Below are 24,432 nucleotides of genomic sequence, written 5' to 3' on the forward strand. Positions count from 1 at the left end.
GTCATGGAGTTTATGTGGTTAGGAAAAGACAGGCAGGCCTCTCTTGCGAGCACGCGGAGGAGGGGAGGTTAGGCTGTTGTGCCCCCATGGGCCCTCTGCCCTGAACGGCCGGTGACTGGCAGGCCTCTGGTGACATTGATGTGAGAGGACGGTGTCCAGTCCTTGGAGACAGTCATGTGATGGGGTCAAGGCCCTGCGTGCTGTGCCAGCTTGGGGGCTTGCCAGTACATGGCAGAGCTCCGGGATCCAAGGAGGGTCTGAACACTAGTTGGTGTTTGATCATGAACGAGAGAAGAATAGTTTATTAGCCCTCAGAAAGGAGGGGCAAGTGGAGACAAAGGTCACAAGGGGTAATGGAGGGAGGGTAGGTTCCAGAAGGAAAGAGGGCAGTAGGGTACCATTTTGTGAGGAAAGAGGTTCAGACACAGGTGGAAGTAACAGAGGGAGAGGGAACTTAGGCAGATTGGCTTTGGTTTCAGAAAAGAGGAGGCAACACTGCCGGGCGGAGGTGTGAGAGGGAGGTCTGGGATTGGGCGAGTGGGAGGAGATGGGGGCCAGCTTAGTGGGGTAGCTGACCACCAGGCCAGTGGTCCTGGGGACTTCTGTAGTTGTTACCACAGGGGAGGACTGGCATTTAGGGTCAGAGGCCAGGGAGGCCGCCCACCATCTGACGATGCACAGGATAAGCCCCCGTAACAAGGAATTCTCCAGCCCCAGATGCCAGTAGTGCTAAGGTCAACCTATGACCTTGCCTATGACCTGCCATAGGTCAACAGTGGTTCACATGCGTTCAAGGAGGGAATCCTATCCTTCATCGTGTGCTTGGTAGCCCATTTGGAAACATTGACATAGTTAAAATAACACAGTGGTTCTTAACCCCGAGACAGCCTGCCTCTGTGGGGTTCTCACAGTAGGTTCTCACAGCCCTTTCAGCCCCCAGCACCTCGGGGCCTTGGCAGTGACAGGCACCCAAGAACTATTCGTAGGGTGATCCATTTGGATGAGTCTCTCATTTACACACATGGCTAAGGTAGCAAAGTGACTCCATTTCTTATCGGGGTCCATGTTTTGCCCCCAGGGTGATCTTGCCATGCTCTCTGCTGTGGCTTTTGTGGTCCTGGGTCATTTTTGTCTCAATGTTTCAGTGATGCTGTCTCACGAATTGGCCAGTCCTAGTATGTTTCCACCAGACTCTGGAAGATCACTGTGGGCTGCCATACTTGCCCCTTTGGATCTGTGCAGGATTCTCTGCAGAGTGTTTTCTCTCTCTCTCTCTCTTTTTAAGATTTGATTTATTAGAGAGGACGCACACAGGCATGTGAGCAAGAGGAGGAGAGAGAGAGAGGGAGCAGGAGAGAATCCCAAGAAGACTCCACTGAGCACGGAGCCCAACATGGGGCTCCGTCCCATGACCTGAGCAGAAACCAGGAGTCAGACGTTAAACCCACTGAACCACCTGGGTGCCCTGAGTTCTCTCTGTTTATTTTAGCTTTCTTTAAAGTGGTTGATATCTGTAAAGCTGCTCCTTGCAGCCTATTGATTTTTATAAACTGTTCATTGCTACTTGGGACTGGGGAACCTTCACCACGAGACCATCTCAGAGCATCTAGAAAGAAAAGAGGAAGAGGAAAACACGGCCTCCTTGTCCATTACAGGAACAGCAGCCAAACTGGGAGAGTGCGCAGGCTGTTAGGGGAAGTGTTGGCACCAAGCACGTCTCTTCAGTTCCCCGAAATGCAGTGTCCCTGTCCTCAGGAGCACCACCCGGATTCTTGCAGTTCCCCAAGCGCCCTTCTTTTGTTGTCTCGTGTCATTGCCCCCACTTGACGGCATGGAGTTGAGACTTGGCCAAGTTAAAAGACGTCCAGGCTGTTTTGTGTCACACAAACTCCCATGTCCAGATCTTGTGCCGCCCCCCACCACATCTCAGTAGGGACCAAGTGGCCGCTGAGATCCCTTTGTTATGTCATCATGTTCTGTTTTTTGTTTTGTTTTGTTTGTTTGGAAGGTTATAAAAGTACCAGGAATGTCCCCAAGAAGCTGAACGCTCAGCTGAGCTCTCTAGTCGTGCTTCTCAAATTGTGAGCAGTATTTTGTGAGACATGATACCTTCTGACTTGGTCTCTTTGTCCAGCCTGCTCTGATTTCTTCTTTCCAAACTTCAGTGACTGGCACCCTTCACCCAAGAGGTCTCTGTTATTGTATGATCTGGGTCACATTTGTTTTTCTATTACTTCCTGGTGATGAATACACAGAGTTAAAACAATAAAATTTCAGGTATTTTTTTCAGGAATTTCCCTGCTCTTACAAGTGCTTTGAGTATTTTATTTCTAGGTAAACACAGTCTGGTGGTAGATGTCACATGTTCCAAGTGATTGCCCTCACACTCTCGTTTCAAGGGCTAAGAATATGACATGAGGCTATTCCATTGCCTACGACGTATTGGGCAAGACCTGTAAATACTAGATTAGGATAGACTGATCTCATGATACCCCTTTCCTTTTCCTCAGTTGGTTTGGGCTTTCTGCTTTGTAGTGTGTTGTGGACCATTCTAACAGAGATGCTAACTGTCCCTTCACATATAGTACGTAGGTTGGTTCTTCACTGCTCAAAACTCTTTATTTAGACCTCAAACTCGTTGTTATACACGTTCCTTCACTCATTCACTCTCTCCTGTCTCTCTGTCTCCCTCATTGTACATTTAAAAAAATTAAATTGTGGTTAAATAGATACAACATTAAATATTCCCATCCTTCTTTAAAAGATTTTGTTTATGGGAGGGGAGAAGGGAAGGGGGAAAAAGAGAGAATCTCAAGCAGACTCCATGCTGAGTGCAGAGCCCAACACAGGGCTCAATCCCATGGCCCTGAAATCAGGACCCAAGCCAAAATCAAGACGCTCAACCAACTGAGCCACCCAGGCACCCCTAAATATTACTCTCTTAACTGGTTTTCTTAGATGCACAATCCAGTAGAGTTCACTGAGTGCATTCACACTGTTGTGTAAGCAGTCTAGAATTCTCTTCATCTTACTGAACGGCAGTACCCATTAAACAGCTCTCTCCACTCCCCGCCCCTCAGCCCCTGGCAACCTCCATTCTTCTTTCTGTCTTTATGAATTTGGCCACTCGAGTCTAGTCCCATATTTGTCCCTTTGTGTCTGGCTCATTTCACTTAATATAGTGTCGTGAAGGTTGACTTGTGTTGGAGTACTCTGTATTCTTTCTTTAGATACACCCGTTCACGTTTAGTAGCTGAGTTCTTAGGAAAAAGTTCTTTTCTTAATTTGCTTTTCATTAGATTCACAGAAAGTCCAGGCCAGTGTATGGGTCTTGGCAGAACCCCCCAGGGTCTTGGTTACAGTCTGCCTGGTTCTCACAATGATGAAAGTTCATGAGCAGAAGAGCGTCCCTTGATCGAATGCATCGTTGTGCCAAGAGCCACCTTAGGGCTGTACAATCTTTTGGCGCATGGTGTCCCATTGGGAGTTGGAAGTCATGCAGCTTTGAGGGTACAGCCCAAGAAGTGGCTGAGGACTGAGACCCAGCAGATGCTGGGGATGCTGTTAAAATGGCATCATTCCTCTCTTGGGATTTTTGCAGGCTTAGCTCTGGTCTTAACAATCAGCCTGGGTCAGTGTGCTCAAATGCCTGTTCACAAACTGCTTTTCTGGCAGGCAGAGCCCTCTTAACCTTTGGTCGGCTGCCTTTGTTGCAGGTGGGTTTGGCATAGAGGGTGAAGGTCATGGCCTTCTGTTAGGGCGTTACTGAAATGAGACATTTGTGACACCCGCATTGTGTTTCTGCTAACCATGAGCCCACCTGTCTGTATTACACCAATGGTGAGCCTCATTGCTTTTTTGTAGCCTGGGATTTTGCCTTGGGGTTCTTTGCGTTTGTTTATTTCAAGTTTTTATTTAAATTCTAGTTAGTTAACATATAGCGTAATATGGGTTTAGTGAGTCTCACTTATGTATAACACCCCGAGCTCGTCCCAACAAGAGCCCTCCTTAATGCCCATCCCCCATCGAGCCCCTCCCCCTGCCACCTCCCCTCCCACAACCTTTGGTGTGCTCTCTATAGTTAAGAGTCTGTTTTACAGTTTGCCTCTCACTGCCTTTTCCCCCCTTACATTCATCTGTTTTGTTTCTTAAATTCCATATAGGAGTGAATTCATTTGATGTTTGTCTTTCTCCGACTGACTGATTTCTCTTAGTGTAATGCAGTTGTTCCATCCACGTCGTCGCAAATGACAAGATTTCCTTCTTTTTTACGGCTGAGAAATATTCCTTTGTGTTTATCTATCTATTATCTATACACACACACACGCACACACACCCCACATCTTCCTCTGTTCGCCGGTTGATGGACATTTGCGCCGTTTCCGTAATTTAGCTGTTGTTGATCATGCTGCTGTACGTATCGGAGTGCATGTATCCCTTCGAGTCAGTATTTTTGTATCTTTTGGGTAGATACCTAGTAGTGCAGTTGCTGGACCATAGTTCTTTTTAACTTTTTGAGGAACCGATACTCTTTTCCAGAGTACCTGCACCAGCTTGCATTCCCACCAGCAGTGCAAGAGGGTTCCCCTTTCTCCACATCCTTGCCAACATCTGTTGTTACCTGTGTTGTGATTTTAGCCATTGGCTTTGAGATTCTTAGTGACATACCATCCACAGCCTTCTTCCATGGAGGATAGATCCGAGTTTAGTGCCAGAATGCCATGTGTGTGGCTAGACAGTGGCTGGCGCCGGAAGACCCAGTCTGGTCTTGGGCTCTTCACTGACCAGTTGTAATGCCTGGGCACGTCCTGGCACCTTTCAGGGCCTCCGGCTCCTCAGTGCCTCTTTCTGCTCTGCCTACCCACAACATGGGGGATCCCATTGGAAAAACACTGACAGCTCTACTTTGTGAATGGTAATTTGCTATCCTAGCATCCTACCCTGTGAGCACCATTGTAAGGTGATTAAAACCCACTCCAGTAGGTGTAAGGGGGCGCTAGTGGCCACTTCTCATGGCAGTGGCTGTCTACAAGTCACCAGTGCTCAAGTGACTGAGTGTAGAGAGCCCCTGGCCTCTCTCTCCCTTGCATGTGTCACATCCATACTCCCCTCCTCTTGATTTGCCTCGCAAACTAGTGGTTTCCAGGGCCCTTAAGCAATTCCTATGAAGACCTCAGTTAGCTGCTTCTCTGAATTCCTAGGGTTAATAAACACTTTCAGGTGATTTCATTAAATTTTTAAAAACCAGCTTTGAGCCTTAAAGTCCAGTGATCTGTGAGCATCAGCAGATGGAGAGGGGAAAAAAAATCCATTTGCTGCCTCCCCAGCTTGCAGCCACTGGGGCCTTATCCATTGGTCTTTTCATAGTCATATATGTCACTCAAGACACGGTCCCAGGAGGTCGGAGCTAGGTAAGTTCCTAGAGGCCGTAAAATATGGTTTTTAATTTTTCCCCTGTGTCCTTCTCCACCCCACAGACAGTTCTCAATAGGTACTTAATGAATCCTTGAGTCCCCTGACAGTTAGCTGTGTTGAGGGACCATCCAAAAGAGGCATGTAGACTGTCTGGCCAGGGAGCTCCAAAGCTTTGTAATTAGCATGATGGGAACCAGCTTTACTGAGCTAGAAAGAGACCCGAGGTGAATTCATCATTGACAGTGGGGGACGGGTGAGAGCTGGCAGGTGGGCCCGTCCGAATCTCTCTCCACGAGTGGAGTATCCATTATGTGGGCAGCGTGGCAGAACGACTAGAATAGTGATCAGTGACTTAGGTACATTAAAAGGATGTTGTAGAAATCGCCAAGAAGATTTCTATCATGCAGAGAATTTTCCTTATCTTAAACCACTGGATTTACCTGACCTCAGTTCCCCACATTTACTCCATGCCTGGCGTCTCCTCAGTGTTCAGCCAAATCAAGGTCAGGATAAAGAGGAGATTTGGATGGAAGTAAGCTGGATATTCAGGCTCCTGCAGTAATACTCAATTATTGAATTCTCTCAAAGCACCAACTCCTCTATAATGAAGTCCTCAGTTTTTAAATATCTTTAGAAATCAGGTGACTTGGGATTGGCAACAGCCAGCTTGCTGTTTCCTGCTTTCTTATAAAAATAAGATGGTAAAAATCCCAGGGAGTTGGCTGGAGTTGCTAAAAGATAATCTTGAGCATTTTGATGCACATTATTTTTCCTGCATCTTTGAGCCTTAAAAGCCTCCATGGAATAGGACAGGAATCAGATAGAAGAGAAATCAGCTTGCTGTCGCCCTGCGGCCCTGAGACCCCAGCCAGATCTGGTGTCCCTCTGCAGCCTAGCAGCTCAGAAGCCACACCTGCCTGAGCCCGGAGGACTGCAGGAAAAGCTGTAGCTCTGATGCATTCTTCTCAATTAGCCTGAGTATAGTCAGCCCCAAACAAAATAAAACAAAAAGGTTCATTTACATCAAAGTTCATAGTGCTTTCTAGCACATTCGGCATTGTTGGGGAATGGTATTTCTATGCACTGGAGCTCTTTTCCCGCTCCCTCTCCGCCCCTCACCCATCACGGAACGTGTCCCCTTACCTGCTCTGTTGTTTGTACCTCTCTGGTAACGAAATTTGGGTCAGCAGAATGTGTCGCTGGTGTTTCTCCTTGTTAACAGTATGGATTGCTGTCCTGTCCAACCAGAGACCCTGGTTGACCGGGAAAGTGTTCATTACGTAGCCCTTCTGATTTCCTGTACGGGGTGGGCATGCCCACTGGATTTACAACTCTGTCAGACCAGCTTTTTATTTTTCTACTGTGTCTCTTGCCATGGACTGTCTTTTTTTTTTTTTTAAACTTTATTTATACCTGGGCATTTAGAGATTTTATTTATTTATTTGTCAGAGAGAGAGAGAGAACGAGCATACAAGCAGACAGAGTGGCAGAGAGAGAAGCGGGCTTCCTGCCGAGCAAGAAGCTCGATGGCAGGACTTGATTCCAGGATCCTGGGATCATGATCCGAGCTAAAGGCAGTGGCTCAACCAACTGAGCCACCCAGGCATCCTGCCACAGACTGTCTTCTTCTTTTTTTTTATTTTTTTTTTTTTTAAAGATTTTATTTATTTATTTATTTGACAGAGAGAGATGACAAGCAGGCAGAGAGGCAGGCAGAGAGAGAGGAGGAAGCAGGCTCCCTGTTGAGCAGAGAGCCCAATGCGAGACTCGATCCCAGGACCCTGAGATCATGACCTGAGCCGAAGGCAGCGGCTTAACCCACGGAGCCACCCAGGCGCCCCCTGCCACAGACTGTCTTAACAAAGGTAGCTTGTACTGCCTCGTGGGTTGGTTGTAGTAACCTATTTGACTAAGTGCTGTCTAACATGAATTAAACCAATCCTTGGTTTAGAAGAACCGACTTCTCACTCCCAGGATATTTTCCTGAGACTGACTTGGTTATAAAGTTCTGCACTGGGCATCTCAAGGCAGTTTGAAATGCTCATCTGTAACTGAAGCAAAGTGTCTGTGTGTGTGGATCTTTCCTTGTGTCCTTGCCTCTGTCTCCTACTACTGGACCATGGGCAGCAGCCACATCTGGGAAATGTTCTATAGGGTTTGGAGGCAACATTTTAATAAGCAAAGAAATGGAAAACAGGATACCAAACGAGACAGAGAGGCAGGGAGGGAGTCCATCCAAGCTGTTTCTGTATATGAAGGATCTGGCGAGGAGAACGGCCGAGAAAAGTGGGCTTGCGTTCATCATAGGCCGGTGTCACTAGGAGGTGACGGAAAAACGTACTTGGTACTTGGTCCCGGAAGCCGCGGAGAGAAGTTCTCTGCCACATAAGTTTGTAAAATAGGAGTCCATTAGCAGCTGTTCTTAAGTGCTACATTGTGATGTTGAACCATGTGAACGTGCTCTTTCATTTACCTGCAAATGATTTCAGCGCCCAGGAGGCAGAAGGCACAGGACAGTGGGCAGAACACCCACACTGACAGGTTCCACGCTGGGAAATACAAAGCGCATTCAACTGAAAACAAACCTGGTGGTTTTTAAAGATGTGTTTTTGCGGGGGCGGGGGTGGGGTGGGGATAGATAACGTGTCGTTGGGAAAGTGTGCTGAGGCCTTCTGCGAGCTCTGCTGGGGGAGCGAGCGTGCGCGAGCCCACGCTGATCCCGGTTTCTCTTCTCTTCCAGCACATCAGGTCCACCCATCTGGCCGGGCAGCACCTTCTTCAAGAGAAATGGAGCCCTTCTGCAAGGTAGGTCTCTAGGTGCGCCCCCTTCCCCGCCCCCCGGGCCCTGTGCCCTTGGGCTGCTGGCAGCGGGGGGAGCTCTGTCCTCTTTAGCAGCGGGCACTGTCTGGAGAAGTGTGACTGCTGTGGGCTGGGACGCTTTGTCCAGTTCTCTTTATTTCCTCCTACTCACGTCTCCTGGTTGCTCTGAACTGTTAGCCCGAAACTGGTACCGGTTCTTTGGTCTGCCCCCACGGGTCCTGTTTCAGACGTCCAGCTTGCTTTGGTGAAACTGGAATGACGATGCAGTTAGGATTTGAGAGTAGCATGAACTGAGCTGGGCAGCTGGTGAAAACAACCCCCGCCCCCCAGTTGTGTATTCCCAGTGCTCGGGCAAATGAGGTATTTTGGGGTTGTGCCGGCATTTTGGTGCATGGGGTAGGTAGGTCCCCTTACTCCTTGTTGGTCTGTGCGCCTGGACAGTTGGCTGTGGCTGACTCCCAGGCTCAGACTTCAGTCACCCCTCTCCTGTCTCCACCAGCGTCCTTGGCAGGGGGACGTTCTTCCTGCTGTCTGGCCCACCCTTGGCTGCTTTGCTGTCAGTCCTCTCCAGTGTGCTCAAGGAATTCCAAATGCCTTTCATCTCTGCTTTGGCTCTTAAGTTTCCTTTGAAATGACTGAATAAAGTGAAAGAAGAATAAATGGTTAAAAGTAGCCGTAAGATGCGTTCTAGATACTTCTGGATTTTCACTGCTTTGGAGGTCTGTCGTGCAGAGAAGCTGGAATCGGTGGGCTCCTGAGGTTTCCAGTTTCCTGTCCCCATTAGCCTCGGTCGATGGGCTGGGTGTCAGAGTGGCGAAAAGGCAGTTGGGTCTCATGATACTGAGAGGGTTAGAACTGCACCGGGCTTCGAACGTGGAGTGGTGCCTGCCTTTGGGTTGGTTTAAAGCAGGTAAGCCTCTTTTCCTGAAAAGTTCATGCCGAGGGCCAGCCAGGTGTGTGAAGGAATGGAATATAAATGTGGCTGAGAAAAGGGGCATTTATCTTCGGTTTTCCTGAGTAACTCAAAGAGATGGCATCACATTTCAGTTGTTGTTTTATAGGCCATGTGATCACACATTGTCCTTTTAATAGCCTATGAAATCTGCAGCTGAAGAATTTCCTTGCCTGTTTGCTTGGTACAGGTGAAATTTAGGCAGGTGGATCTAACTAATCCTCATTTTAATGACCATTATAGATAGCCTAAATATTTAAGGAAAATGGGGAACTCCCTCCACTCTCAAAGATTAATACATAATTTTAAAAAATCTGTTCTCCCTTCAGATGGTATAAACGGAAACCAATTACGATGAGCCTTTGGGAGTGTTTTCAAGTGAATTTCAAAGTTATGTGCATATTTATTTTTCATGTACGTCTATAACAATGATATGAATATCATTTGTGTTTGGATTATTTTCAGAAGAGGGATTTTATTTAGCGAGTACATTTTCTTACAGGATTTTTATTCATTAAGTTTCACATTAAGTAAGATTTGCTCTTAGGATTAGTTTCTGGTTGTTTCTGCCAGGTGAAAGCATGAAGAAAACATCAGTAAGGTTCTGAAGTGGAGTGATTTCACTCTGAGAATCTATCTCATGAGTGTGGACCTTTTTTTCTTTCCCTGATAGGGTTTAAAATTCTAATTATTCTGAGCATTGAGAATCTCATTATTACCAATTTCAGATGCTTATTCAATCCACATCCACTTAAGTACAGCTCTCCTATTTTTTTTTTTTAATTTTAATTTTTTTGGTGTATGTGAAAATGAGAAGACTCTTGGTTGGAGTTTGAGAGGGTGGGCAAGGATTTGTTCATTTTTTCCTTCAATAGTTCTTTGCTATATATTTGCTATATCTGTATATAGAGTTCTCAAGACACTTTTATGGTGCTGAGATTTTCCAGACTCTGCCTGTTCTCCCTAACCAATATTTTTGTGCCCCTTTAGTGGGTGGTACTGGTTCACCAAGAACACCCATGAGCCAAAGTTTTACAGTAAAAACATGGGTGTATAAAGATGGGAGCTTCCCAGTCATGCCAACAGACAATTGAGATTAGACTCAAGTGGAAGAAAACGTGCCTGATTTATACTTTCTCATCTTTATACTTTACAATTTTAAAAATATGCACGCACTTCTTCTTTCCCCCCTGTGGCAAACAGGAGGGCATTTGTTCTAGGTAATTCAACTAGGAAAGAACTCTATGAGTAGGTCCTGGCCTCAGGGACTGGGACTGAAGGCAAGCAGGATACCCTGAAGAACCTGCCTCCTAGAACGTGGTAGAAGGTGACATAGAGGCCCGGGGACTGGCCGGCAAAGCTTGGCTGACTATGGGTCCCCTCCCATGCAGAACAGGCTACAGGGGGGTGATCGGGGAGAAGCCCACTGTGTGGAGTGTCCCTGGGAGTTGAGACTAAAAGAAGTCAGGCATGGCCGAAGCAGCAGGTGTGTCGCACCTTTTGGAGGAGGGAGGCTGATGATGGTCAGGAGGGAGGGAGTGTAGGGGGAGCGTTGACCTTGAACGAGCCCTTGAAAAATAGCTTGTGGATTTGTGGAAAGAGAGCAAAAGGCATTGCGAGAAGGGGAAACAAGAGTCTGTAGGCAATAGGGCACACAGCGAAGGGGACTTGTATGGTGGGTGTGAAGAAGGAATGCTTCATGGGCACTCTGGGATGGCGACAGCCCCTGTTCTCAGCAGGATATGCTTTGGAGCACTGTTCTGTCCAGAGAGGATACGGCGGAAGTTAGACCCTAAAATCCATGGAACAATAGGCATATATGGTAATGTAGTGGGAACCCATGTGCATTGGCTAAGAGTTGTTTGGTTTATTAGCTGTTGAGCAGAAACATAGGAGTTATTTATATTTTTTCCAGCATAAAACCAGTTGCAAGAACTAACGGGAAGGAAGCGCTCGGTCCTACTTGAGTGTGGTCTCTGTACTTGGTTCTTGCAGAGTCACTGGCGAGAGGGACCTGCTGACTCATCTAGCAGTTTTGAGGATAATGGGGTAAGATTTGGTTTAGATTACACCAGGCATGGGTACTTAACATAATTGGTCATTTCATCAATTCACAGTATTTATTTTAAATGCCATTTAAGCTGCTGGAGACAATTTCAGGATGTTAGCAGTTCCACAGACCAGAGAGTACATCGGTTCTTGTACAACGGAAACCTCGCCATGTGCCAGAAAGGGACAAGCCCTGTGTTTAAAGGGGGCCCAGGACGGGTCCAAACAGACGAGTGTGGCTTATCTGAGGCCCTGCAGCAGTGGCTAGCTGACAGGTGTCTCCAGCTGTCCCCTCCTCATGTCTTTGTGTCCCTGTTTTGGTTTCTATGTGTTTGTAATACATTTTTTATTTTATTAATGTCACACACACATACAGGCACACATTCCATTCACCCACAAACTTCAAATTAGGTTACTTTATTTAAACATCACCCTTGGATGGGTTATTTTAATGAGTCCATGATTCCTAATTAAAGATATTGTTCACCCCTGGGCTGACCCTTCATCTGGTCCCCGGAGGTGTCAGCCCAGCACTCTGTGGGGCCTTGCTGTGCTTTTCGCTTCCTGCCTTCGACTCAGAGTTCCTACCGGCTGCAGTCCTCTTGGCTTCCACTTCTGCCCTTTCAGCCTTCGTCAGGCCTCTTGGCCTCAGCACTCCCCGTGCAGTTGCGTTCAGAGAGAAACCTCTGACTCCAGCGCTCTGTGCCAGCTGCCCATTTGGGCCCCCCTGTCTCTTACCTCCAGCCCTTCCTCTGAGCAGGTGCTCCCCGGGCCCACCCCCACTACCCTACCTGCAGGCGCATCTTCCTTACCCATCTCTATGTATTGGCCACCAGATGGGCTGGAGTCACCTGAAGGGTTGGGGGGGATGCCAGGGCCCCTCCCCTCGACCCCTGACAGCCCATTCTGGGGTCAGACCGCACATCCCAGCCTTTGGGGCAGAGACGCTCCAGCACAGATGCCACCACCAGCCAGGCCCCCTTGCGAACACCCCGCCAGCCTTCTGGATCCCCCCTCCGCCTCCCTTCTCTCTCTCACTCCAGGACCAGGCCACTAATTATTAAGTCTGTTTACGCAGGGAGCAGTGGCAGACTTAAAATAAATTTCCATAACACACATAACAGATTTTTGTTTCCATTCACTTCTGACAACCCACTGGATGAGCTAATGAAATGGAAAGAAGACCTCGGAGGCCCTTTCAGTGCACAGAGCAGGATCGTGCTGCTGCGGGCCCATAAGCAGGCAGGGAGAAGGGAAACCGGCTCTTTGGCTGTGGGACGCAGGCGGTTCTTAGGAGCGCACAGGTGCACACTTGCCATTGATCAGACACGTATGAAATTGACCCTGACCGTTGGGTGCCTTGCTTCGAGGAATGCTAGTTTCCCCAGTTCCAGGTTGGCTTTAGGTGCCCCATTTCCTGGGAGTTCGTGTCCTGCACCTCCATGCCACAGCCCTGACCCTCGGCCACAGCTCTGCTGTATATTTTTACTGCTTAGATGTGTGTAGTACCCTCCCCTAAGCTGTATTTCCTGCTCTAAAAGGCTCAAGAGCAAGTAGTCCGTGTATCAGAAACAAGTGTTAGTGGGAGAAGCCCCACGAGGAGCGAGGGGGGCCTAGTTGTGGTCTCGGCGCTGCCACTGGGTAAATGTGTTGGCCTTGCACAGGCCACAGGGCATCCAAGTTTTTCCTGTTCTCATGTATGAAATAAGGAGTGGACCTCAGAGGAGGCAGCGGTTCTGTGGAGTACTAATTCCACTTCATTCTGGCAACTTGTTTCCCAAAATGGATTTGAGGCTTAGCTTGAGCTCAGTGGCAAGCGTGGGGCCTCAGTCAGCTGCGGCTGCAGGGGGGTCCAAGGAGAGGAAACAGGGTGGGGGCGGCCTGGCTGAAGAGTCCAGTCCTTGAGCAAGACAGCTCTGGAAGGTCCCCGTGGATCTTCGGGCGGCGGTGCGTTACCAGTTTGGAGAGCCTGGAAGTGAGCCAGTGAACCCTGTCTTGGCTTCTTGGGGAACTGGCTTAAACCTCTCTGTGAGGACGATGATGGTAATAACAACAACAACAAAAATAATCATAATGTTTTCTCATTTGAGGATTCAAGAAATTCCTATCAGTAAGACGTTTAGAAGATGCTAAATTCCTACAAAGAGTTAGTTATTGGAACATCTTACAAAACTCAGGGAAAATGGGAAAATAGAGCTGGACTGCTCTGACTGTGATTGATTTCCCTGTGCTCTTCAGCTTCCCTGGGAAAATTTCCCTTGTCCCTTTGCTGGGGTTAGTGATTTTCAGGACAGGGCCGAGGACGGGAGGCCCCAGATCCTGTCGGATATATACATAGATGGGAAAGATTTGTTCATCCCCTTTCTCCGATTCCTTGCAAATAGGACTGTGTTGTTGCGAGGTCACCCAGGTCACCAACCCGGAGCTATCCCCCTCGCTCTCAAATCGCATATATACAGCAGGTGCATGGACAGCCACGCGAGGGGGCCCGGGTTTGAATCCCTCCCTCCCTGGGCACCAGCTGTTGGACGTTGGGCCTCAGTTTTGATCATCTGTACAGTGGGGCTACCAGATGTGCTCCCTGCAATCTCCGTGGAGGGTCAGGGAGAACGAGAACGTTCAAGCGTAAGTCCAGTCCAGTGCCTGGCACCTCGCACATGCTTGATCATTAACTTTCAACTGTTTCATTCCCGGGGTTTCTGATCGTCAATCCTGGCAGATAGAGTCAGGGTGAAAAGTTCCGCCAACACCTCAAAGGAGTGGACTCCTGGTCTCCTCTTCTTTGCGTGATTTCCCTTCTCGCTGCGTTGTTTCCTCCTCTTGTGGAAGCAGGATGGTGGCCCTGGACCCCCTCCCTGACCCGGCCCCCGGGCCCTGGCACTTGGGCACTTCTCTCCAGAAGGACTGCGGCTCGGATCCCAGGACTTGTTTGGCTTTGCCTTGCCCCTCCCCCACCCATTTCTTGCCCATTTGATTGCAGCCCCTGGGCTCTTTGGCTCCTTTCATCTAATCTGCTCCACAAGCTGACTCTTTTGTCCATTTTGCAAACGAGGGCATCTACCTAATGCATAAACCTCCGGATTCTTGTCCCCGGGCACACCCATTTCAAAAAAAATATAGTAATAACAGAAAGTGGAGAGAAGGGGGGGAGGGAAGCCTCCCTACATTTCCCCCCCAAGTCTTAATTGCCTTCTGTCCTCTTTTGGCTTGTGGAGCCCTGTGCATTTTAGGAGGGGCCCCTTTCTCTTGGCATCATTTGTCTTGCTGTCCTGCGCTGAGTTATCTGTAAAGATATTTACGGAACCACAGGCATAAAGTCAGGGGGCTGTTTTTGTTCCCAGTCAGGTGAACTGAAAGGCATGCCGGTCACCTTTCTAATCCCTCAGGGTCTATGTGGTCACCGGGAACATCCTCTTAAAGCTAAATCCAAGGAAATATAAAAAATACAGGTAGATAGATAGATATGTTTATATGGACGTGCAGTTTTAAAAGAAGGTTCGGGTCCATTTTGACTGTCACTATCTCTTGAGAATCCAGATTTACCCCATCTTCAGTTACCCCCACTTTCCCAGAGTTTCCAGCCTGTCGTGGAATCTGAGGAAACATCAGTCCTGAAGCCTGGATTGTTCCTCCTGGCTCGCACGTCAGCTGGTCTCTCTTCTACCGTCTCTAGGAACCATCTTCATGAAAATCTGGTGTTGCACCCTGAGAAAATGGTACCTTGTGGACAGAAATAAGGAAGTTGGAAGGAGTTGCCGGTCGGATGGGGGACATGGCATTGAGAGCTTCCGCTGGGTCAGGCCCCTGCTGGGCAGGGTCTGTGGGTTGTCCCTCTGTTGCTGGGTAATATCGCTAGGAGGGGAGACAGGCCGGCGTTTAGGAGAAAGGAGGTCAAGGCTGGAAGGGGAGTGTTGGAAGATGTCAGTCCAGAAATGGCCACTGCAAGTAATGGAGCAGATGGGATTTTCATGGGGGCATAGAATGAAAAAGAGGGAAAGGGTTCATGTTGGAACAAAACGTAAATTTATGGTAGAAAGTGGTGGGAGCTGACAGCAGCAACAGTAACAGCAGAGAAGAACTTAGAAACTGGGGGAAATCCCTGAAATGAAGGGCCAAGAGTTTCAGAAAGAGGGGAGGGGCGGGGGCACCCACTGGTACAGAGAAGCCAGAGAGGACAGGATCAAGGCAAAGCCACCTGTGGGCGTTGGTGGTCACAGGGGCACGAGGGCCTTCAGCACACAGCCACTAGTCAACTTCCTGTCTTTATGGACCTCCCTGTACAGGACATTTTTTATAGGTAGAATCATGTAATAACCTTTTCTGTATGGTGCATGCGTGTTCTCTCTCTCTCTCTGTCTCTCTCTCTCTCTATATATATATATATCTTTCTTTTTTTTTTTTTTTTAAGATTACTTCTTATTTGAGGCAGGGGAGAGGCAGAGGGTGAGAGAATCTCAAGGCAACTCCACGGTGAGGGCAGAGCCCCATGCAGGTCTCGATCCCACAACCCCCATGACCTGAACCAAAACCAAGAGTTGGATACTCAACTGACTGAGCCACCGAGGCACCCCAGTGTTTTGCATAATTTCTGTCTCAGCCTTCTACATTAGGTATGATTACTCCCATTTTGTAGATGGGAAAAATAAGGTCCAGACAAATGCCCTGCTCACGGTCGCAAATCCAGCATCATAAGCCTTAAAAACCTTCCACTACCTGATCTTCGGTTTGGAATGGCCCAAGTATTTTTTTGAGGTGTTCCCCTGGAGACGTTTGCCTGTTCTGCAGTGTCTTGCAGACTGGAGTTGGGGAGAATCCTGTTGTCATGGTCAAAAGCAGTTCATAATGACAAGACAAAAAGACGGAAATGAGCCCTTATGTTGTCTGTTTTCATTCAGGTAATCCAGGTGCTTTATTCCTCTTTTGCTCCCCACACAGCGCTATTGTAAACAGCTAAGTATTAAGATACTTCAAAGACTGTGGATAGAGAAAAAGAGAAATCCTCAAATCAGTCATTCAAAGGTGAATGCAAGGAGAGGAACCACTCCTCTGCAGGACGAGTATTTCGAGCGTATCTGGATTTTACAGTCATAGATAGGTGGAGCTATTTTTACACCAATTATAATTCTTCAATAGCAAGATATCCCTGCAGTTTAATTTTTGAACATTAAAAATGTTTGCTTATCTATTAAATTGTATCAGATTATAAAATATATAAAGATGATACAATTTTGGATCACATTGTACTGCCGAGCCTGCTTTTTACCAAAGTACTCAGTCTCAAAATACAATTGGAAAAGTCATTCCCTTGAAGTTCTATTTAACTGTGCTCAGATAGAAGTCTAGAAATATTTTTATGCAATTGCCCAGAGGCTTACAATGGAGAATTTTTTGGAATATGCTCATAGAGCTGTTGACATTACAGTTTCAGAAGTGCACTTACAAGCGTCTGTCTACCTGTAAACTGCAAGAGGTCAAGTGTGTGTTTTTGTTTGGTTCCCCGGACGACCAGAAGGTGTGGCTGAGAACTCCTGGGTGTAGCGCTTACCACAGAGCACATGATAGGTTGGGAGAGAGAGAGAGAGTGAGTGTGTGTGTGTACGTGTACGTGTAACTACACCAGTGAATGTGGCCTGGACACTCAGGCTTGTTCCCACCCCATGTTGTGAGTCTGCAAGAACGAATGTCTCCTGCCCCATCGTCCCCCTGCCCCTTTTTTCTCAGGGGATTCTGCCCCACGCAGTTCTCCTGTTGGCCTTGGTAAATGATGGTATTCGGATAAAAGACCTCCGTTTTCAAATCAAGTGTACCTGGATCCATCCCCTGCCCAGCGGCCTAATTGCCATCTGACCTTGGAAAAGCTACATGAATGACTGGGCTATTGCAAAATGCAAAACCACCAGTCCTACCTAGGAGATTGTATCACTGTGGGGATTAGCCCATGGCTGTGTGGCGTCCTTGCTATTTTGTGGGAGCTCCGTGTGCAACTCCCATCATTGCTGCTTTCCCCCCAGGGGAGGCGGTGTGCTGCGAAGGGAGAGCAGAGACCTTGGAGCTGGCCAGTCTTCGATGCAGAGGCCAACCTCTGCAGTCCCCCCGGCCATATGACCCCAAGCAATTCCTCGGATGTCTCTCAGCCTTCCCTTCCCAGCCAGTCAAAGAGATGGCAGTAGTTCATGGGATTTTGTAAGGATTACAAGACTGTGTACGTATAGCAGTTGGTGATTATTGCGGGTTTAATAAATAGAAGTCATTATGCTTATGATAGCCATTTCTGCCATTTCCTAAGAGTTTCGGTACCTTCCACCCTCCAGATAACAATAACATAAAAAAAATCCTTCCCCAGTTGAACAGAAGTTATACCTTCAGGAGTATTTAAGACTGTTTCCAGTCTCTTTGAAGCTCCTGCTACATCAAGGCAAATGCCCACGAGACTCCTGATACCCGCCGGAGGAGGAGCACTGGAGCTCTTACCAGCTGTTCTCACTGACACTTTGGAGTGACTAAGATCTTGCAGAAATGTGACACAGAGAAAGAAGGTTCCTAAGGGATGGGTTAGAATGGCTTGTGATCTGTACTCCTGTTTCTTCGTCTCAGGGTGTGTGCCAGAATACGAATTATTTGCAAAGATGCATTTCAGAGGTGGGAGGGAGACAAAGAAAGGAGAGAGATGCAGTGATCAAGAACTTCACAAAATCATTTGAGGGATCATATTGAACTTGTCCCCCACTTCATGGTCACCCTAAAACACAGGGGTAGGCCCTTTTCGGGCTGTGATTTTTTTTTTTTTTTAAATTTTTATGGGGCATATTTAGGGTGATCTCATGCTGCTAATTTGATACCGATTGCGTTGAGGTCTAGAACTACATGTTGAGGTTAGAACTACATGTCTGTGCATAGAGCTGCTCAAATGCAGTGTCTTGGCTGTGGGCTCGTTCCCCCCCACTGTGAGCGTGATTGTGAGGACACAAGGACACCGTGACAAAAGATGAGCAGCCCTGTGGCATGCAGAAGGATTACTTCTGTTTATCATTCACGTGGACTCTATTCCTCAGACTCTAAGAGGCTTCATTTGTTGAGTTTTGCCATGGTCGTGAAATAAAACAATTACAAATGAAGTTTTCACTTCTAAACATTGCAGCTCTTGTTAGCCTAAAGTGGGGTGCTTTTGTGGGACCCACTGCTTTCGCCTACCCCAGCTTCTAATACATATTGCAAATGGGGAAGTGCCAACTTCTTACAGGAGCTCCCTGGCCTCAGCAGTTGGTTGAGAGATGGGCATGACTCCTTACCTTGGATCTGGGGGCTCTGAAGGATGTGCTGGATCCAACAGGGGGTACCACGAGGAGTCAACCACTGTTGCCAAGAAATGGCACCAGGGCAAAGAAACGGAGATGAGCGGCCACTCTACCACTGTTCTTCCCTTGGTTGGATTACATGATCTCTAAATTCCCCATTTTACTTGACCTAGCTTGATTTGGGGGATTGGGGGGTATACACCCAAGAGTCCTGACTTCTAAAGAATCTGTACGTGAACAGCCTCAGTTAAACTAAATGTATGTCACTGATGATTTCTGAGCGGCAGTAGACCTTCCACTCGCCTTCAGTGTAGGAGGCCCACTTAGTGGTTTGGCTGTCAACTGAAAGAACATCAGATGAGCATAGAGAGCTTTCCTGAAATGGTGACTTAACAAAGTAGGGTTGTGGTAGTAATAATACCTGTTTTCTCTATTCCCCAACTCAGCTTAGTCCCTGGTGGAAATATGCTTGGAGAAGCTCACACTGAGGTTCCAAGATGGCTGCCACCGCCCCTTGGAGTCTAGCATTTCCTCAGTGTTCTCAGGCCAAGTTCTGAGCAACATTGTCATTAGATCAGCCTGGCTCACATGACCCCTGGGAACCATTGCTGTGACCAGAGGAATTGGTGGGGAGAGGCACAGACTGTTTTATGCTGGGGTTGGAAACATCACTTCTAAGCACAGGGATGGCTTGGGAAATGAAAGGTTCTCCAGATGCAAGTCTGGATCAGTTCCCAAAGAAGGTAACTGTCCATTACAACAGCATAGCCATTTTATTTAAGAGCAAGGAAAGCACTGGAGGGATGCATGACTGGCTTAGTTGGTAGAGAGTGTGACTTTTGATCTCAGGGTTGTAAGTTTGAACCCCACTTCAGGCGTAGAGATTACTTAAAAATAAAATCTGTTAAAAAAAAAAAAAAAGCACTGGGCACAAAAATGTGAGGTCACATATGCCAGTACATGTAGCCACTAAGTGGAAAATCTACGGCCAGAATGCAGATCTTCCCATTTGAGATTCGTCCAGCCTTCCTTTCATGATAATGGCCATGATCCATGGGCATACAGGATTAACAAAATCTCAGGGCACAAGGTGGTGTCAGTCAAGTTAAAGTAATTTCCCAGAGGCCCAGAATCTTAGTTAATGATGACATTCACTTTTCCTGGCAGAATGGGGATTGCTAGAATGTATCGCCTTAACTAGACTTGCCGCCTTGTTGATAAGGGAAAGATGGAAAATGGGAGACACTTGCCCTTTACTGGGATTTAACCTTGAGTAACAAACCTCCGTATCTTCATGAACTTCCCTTTACAGCCAGAGTTGGTCCCCCAGAGCCCTATCTCTATAGAGAGTACAAGATGCTTGGACAGTTGGTAAATGTATTCATCAATCAGCTAGAGCTGCCGTAACAAAATAACCACAGACTGGGTGACTTAAACAACAGAAATGTATTTCCTCACAGTTTGGGAGACTAGAAATCCAAGATCAAGGGGTCCACAGGCTTGATCTCTGCATGTCGTCCCTTTGTGGCTTGCAGGTGGCCGCCTGTTTGCTGTGTCTTCGTGTGGCCTTTTCTGTGTGCATGTGCTTCCCTTGGTCTCTCTCTCTTACAAGGACACCAGCCTTTTAGATGAAGGACCTGTTCAGTCCAGTTTAGTTCAGTGAATTACATGCAAACATTTCATAAACATCCCTTCATTTCCCACAGCCTGCTAGGGACCCCCTTGAGGCTGGGGTTGGAGATGGGGAGATCTCCTCCAGTCTTAAGGAATTTACGGTCTAGCTGGGGGGCAGAATCACCCAGAAGCCTTGGTGGTTTGTGCCATCTCAGAAGAGCCCAGACTCTGGGGGATGGATGTCAGGAGTTCAGGGAAGTCTTCTCCTACGGGTGTTGCTAGTGCCGTGTGAGGCTGCTGTCCCCTGCGTCTCCTAAATCTGCTTGACATGGTCAGCCGAGCACTTCTCAGTCAGTGTCGCTCCAGACCCCAATACAAAAGAGGCGCCTTGATTTGCAGCCGTGGCAAAAACACTCAGACAAGCTCACAAAATAGTGAAGCCCAAACCAAAGGCACGGGTCATAAGGAAGTGCACGGATAGTACGTTGGTGTGTGACATCCGTGTGTTCACAAAGGAGAAATGGGATGAGCCACGATGGAGGTGGGAAGTCACTGTGCCCTTTTCCCTTACAGGAAAGAGGAAGGGAAGGGAAAGAAAAATGTTCCGGACAGAATGGTGGGGAGATGCTCATAAAGGCAGTGGGGAGTGACTTTGACTTTGAGGACTTGGGGTAGATGGTAGCGTTTTAGTCTTGCACTGAATTTAGACAAGCAGGCAAGGGGAAAGAACTAAGAGCTGGTCTTCACAACATGGGTGTGAAGACGGCTGCTGGGTGGCCAATTTGGCATCAGGTGGCCCATATCACGTGACCACTGCAGACCATGGTCTGCGCCATGTGAGTTGTTGTGGGCACAGCTGGACCCGAAGGTGGGAGGTCGTGAAAGCAGCTGTATTGACCCAGCAAGAGGAGAGCCCAGACCCCAAGACATTGGGGGTAGAGGTGAGAGATGGGGAGTGAGGGGTGGGGTGGGCTGGACAAGCCAAGGGGTGTCAGAGCCCCCAGATCACCAAAGTCTGGGGCGCCCTTGCATTTCTCTCATTACCCAGGGCACTTAGGAAAAGCAGTAATAATCACATCATAAATCAGTATAATTTGAAGAGCAGTTGAGTAATGAAAATCCAGCTCAGGACCAGAGATGGAGCCTCTTCAGGCTCACTTGCTAGTTCCCTTAAGCTCGCGCTAACACAGAGACTCAAAAATTGTTCACAGTCCAAAATGTTGTGAGGGGGAAAGATAAGACGCTCAGTGAAAAAATGAGCTCTGTTTCAGGAATTGTCACACGGCGTGAGTGTGCAAGAGGGTTGGGGGCCGGGGTCAGGGGTGATCAGGTTCTTTTCTGTATCAGGCCATTTTCGAACATGTTAGTCAATGAATTGAGAGGAAAATTAAGGTTGCCTAAAATAGCAGTTGTTCAACATACAGAACTGAGTTTGGCTGATCTCACTCTCAAAATCCCCCATACCACCCCTCTCCTGCCCACACCCAGAGCGACACGCTTATTTACACGTACACACATATGCCTCTTGGCTTGGTCAAATACTCGACTTTGACCTTGTGTTTCTTCATCTGTAGAATCGGGAGGATACCCACCTACCTTACACAAAGGAAAGGGGATAATGTGCAAGCCCATGGGTGCCTAGTGACTCTAACGGGGATCCCCTCGGTTCAGGAATGCCCCCTGCCAGAGTTTACAGGAATGTGCAAGGAAAAGTCAAGGTTGTGGTGACCTCTGGGGTAGAAGGCAGTGACTGGAGAGGGGAGAAGGCGGGCCCCTGAGGTTGCTGGTTCGTTCATCTGGGTGCTGGTTACATGGGCAAATGGTTTGTGACAATTCATCGAACTGGATGTGTATGTGGGCTTTGCTAGGTGTGTTACCTTGGTCAAAAGTTGCAAAAATGATTGGGCAACAAAAATTTCATTACATCTACTTGATTTCAGATTTTCATTATGCGCTTGTAGTGAACTTCAGATTTCTTAGTGATTAAAGTTGAGATTGTCATAGATTTTTATTAAATCAATGCAGTAAATTAAAGCTGGTGAAACACAAAATAACAAGAATTTCTCTCACAATTCAAGCGTGTTTTATTAAGGCCCGCCGAACCTGCTTGTTATTGATATTGTTAATACAATATTTAGATTCCATTTGGAACATGCCAGCTGGCGGAGATTACTGAAATGTCAATCTTTCCCAAGAGTGGGGTTTTTTTCTTTTTAAACATTCAGAACCCGAGAGTTAGGTTCTTAAATGTAGGTTAAGATGAATTTATGTGACTATAAGTAAAATTAGGGAAAAAAGGAAAACTCTAGCAAAAACTTTGAGAGAAGTTCTTTGCCAGAACACGTAGGAGACTTGTACAAACCTGAAATTTTTATCTAAATAAAAGTGGTTTTCCTTTGCATCGTGGTGAAGTAATCGGTTTAGAAATCATTATTAAAAGTTTGAAACTTTGTAGCAAGCATTTCAGCTAGTGAAGAAAACAATGTATTTGAAGACTTGAGATTTAATTATTTATTTTTTTAATATTTTATTTATTCATTGGACAGACAAGAGATCACAAGTAGGCAGAGAAGCAGGCAGAGAGAGGAGGAAGCAGGCTCCCCGCTGAGCAGAGAGCCCGATGTGGGGCTCAATCCCAGGACCCTGGGATCATGACCTGAGCTGAAAGCAGAGGCTTTAACCCACTGAGCCACCCAGGTGCCCCAAAGACTTGAGATTTAAAAAGCTGGCCAGGATGGGGGAATGGGTGAAATGGGTAAAGGTCGTCAAAAGGTATAAATTTCTAGGTAGAAAATAAATTAAGTCCAAGGATGTAATAGACAGCATGGTGACTAGAATTAACATTTGAAAGCTGATAGGAGAGAGATCTTAAAAGTTCTCACCAAAAGAAAAAACCGTCTCTAACTACGTGTTCTGATAGGTGTTAACTAGACTTATTGTGGTGGTCCTTTTGCAGCGCATAAAAATATCAAATCATTATGTTGTACCCCTGGAAGTAATAAAGCGTTATGTCAATTATATCTCAGTAAAAGTAAAAATAAAAAATAAGATGAGAATAAGCAGGCCAGCTACACTGAGATTTGTAACTTCCAGGAAGATGTGGAATAACCAGGATTTTTTTCCAACAGAAAGCACATACAAGCATGACTATGCTTGTATCTTGAAGGCTGACCAGAAGGGTATCTATCCTTCCTCTGCAGCTTTTATGGAAGTGATTGAAGTGTGGTTCAGGAAAGCCTGTCACATCTCTGAATCATTTGTTACCTTTAGTTAAACTGTAGGGCCCCATATATCAGTCTCTTGTAAATACTGTCTACGTGGCTAATGCTGCCTCTTAAATTTTCAGATCTCTTGAGAATATGTTGTAATTAAAAAAAAAAAAAAAAGTAACACCATTTTTTTTACATTAATACTCAGACATGGATTTTGCCTGTAGAGTGTACCCAAGCCTAAGGCTGTGCGTGACACCGCGGTAGTTCAGGGACAGAGAGGGTCTCAGGTATGTCTGTCTTTGCTTTCCCAAAGGAGTGAAGACAATATTGTAATACGTTTCTTTTTATAGTTAAGGGTAGGTGCCCACCTGTTCTGATTTTGGTGGATACACATTGGAGTCCACACACAACGTTGCTGAAGGCCTTTGTTAACGGTCTGTCCAGACGGGGCTGGGGGTGTCAGTAGCATGGCCTGTATTCACCCCCTCCATCCCTTCCAGTATTTTCATCTCCGAGATGGGACAAGAAAGTACACGCCCTGGTTTGGGGGGGTCATATCATGGTAGTGAAGAAAACAATGTATTTGAAGACTTGAGATTTAATTATTTATTTTTTTAATATTTTATTTATTCATTGGACAGACAGAGATCACAAGTAGGCAGAGAAGCAGGCAGAGAGAGGAGGAAGCAAATCAAATCAAATTGTGGGAGTTCTTCCTGCATGTGTCTTTTACATGCCTTAGCATGATTTCTAATTTGTCCACACCCTCCCTTCCCATCTCATAAAAAAAGTATTTGCTCCATGTTTTTCTTAGAACAGGGTAATTTAAATAGTCTTTCCTGCATATTCAGGATCATTATTTTGGTGAGAGCAGCAGAGTACCACAACTCCCATCCTGGCCTCCAGTTTGTACATGGAGTGTACAGAGACACAGGGAGCAGCTCCAGTCAAGGGATGTCAGAGCTGGGAGCTCTTCCAGACACCTACCTGGGGTACAGCCACCATGAACAGACAGGCGAACCTGGCCCAGAGAGTCAGGGCTGGCTCTGGGCCACGGGGCAGATTGGCGGCTAAG

The 24,432-nt window shown here is 47.1% G+C and overlaps 1 protein-coding gene across 5 annotated transcripts in view; it reads left to right on the forward strand.

The window, feature by feature from the left end:
- FOXN3 (forkhead box N3) overlaps nt 1-24,432 on the forward strand; it is a 397,011-nt gene that overhangs the window by 272,634 nt on the left and 99,945 nt on the right. For all 5 annotated transcript variants that reach the window (XM_059373546.1, XM_059373549.1, XM_059373550.1 and 2 more), the window contains one exon: nt 8,156-8,220. In XM_059373546.1, coding sequence (XP_059229529.1) covers nt 8,156-8,220 — 65 coding nt within the window. The remainder of the gene's footprint in view (nt 1-8,155; nt 8,221-24,432) is intronic.

Source organism: Mustela nigripes, chromosome 13 (genome assembly GCF_022355385.1).
Source record: "Mustela nigripes isolate SB6536 chromosome 13, MUSNIG.SB6536, whole genome shotgun sequence".
NCBI lineage: Eukaryota > Metazoa > Chordata > Mammalia > Carnivora > Mustelidae > Mustela > Mustela nigripes.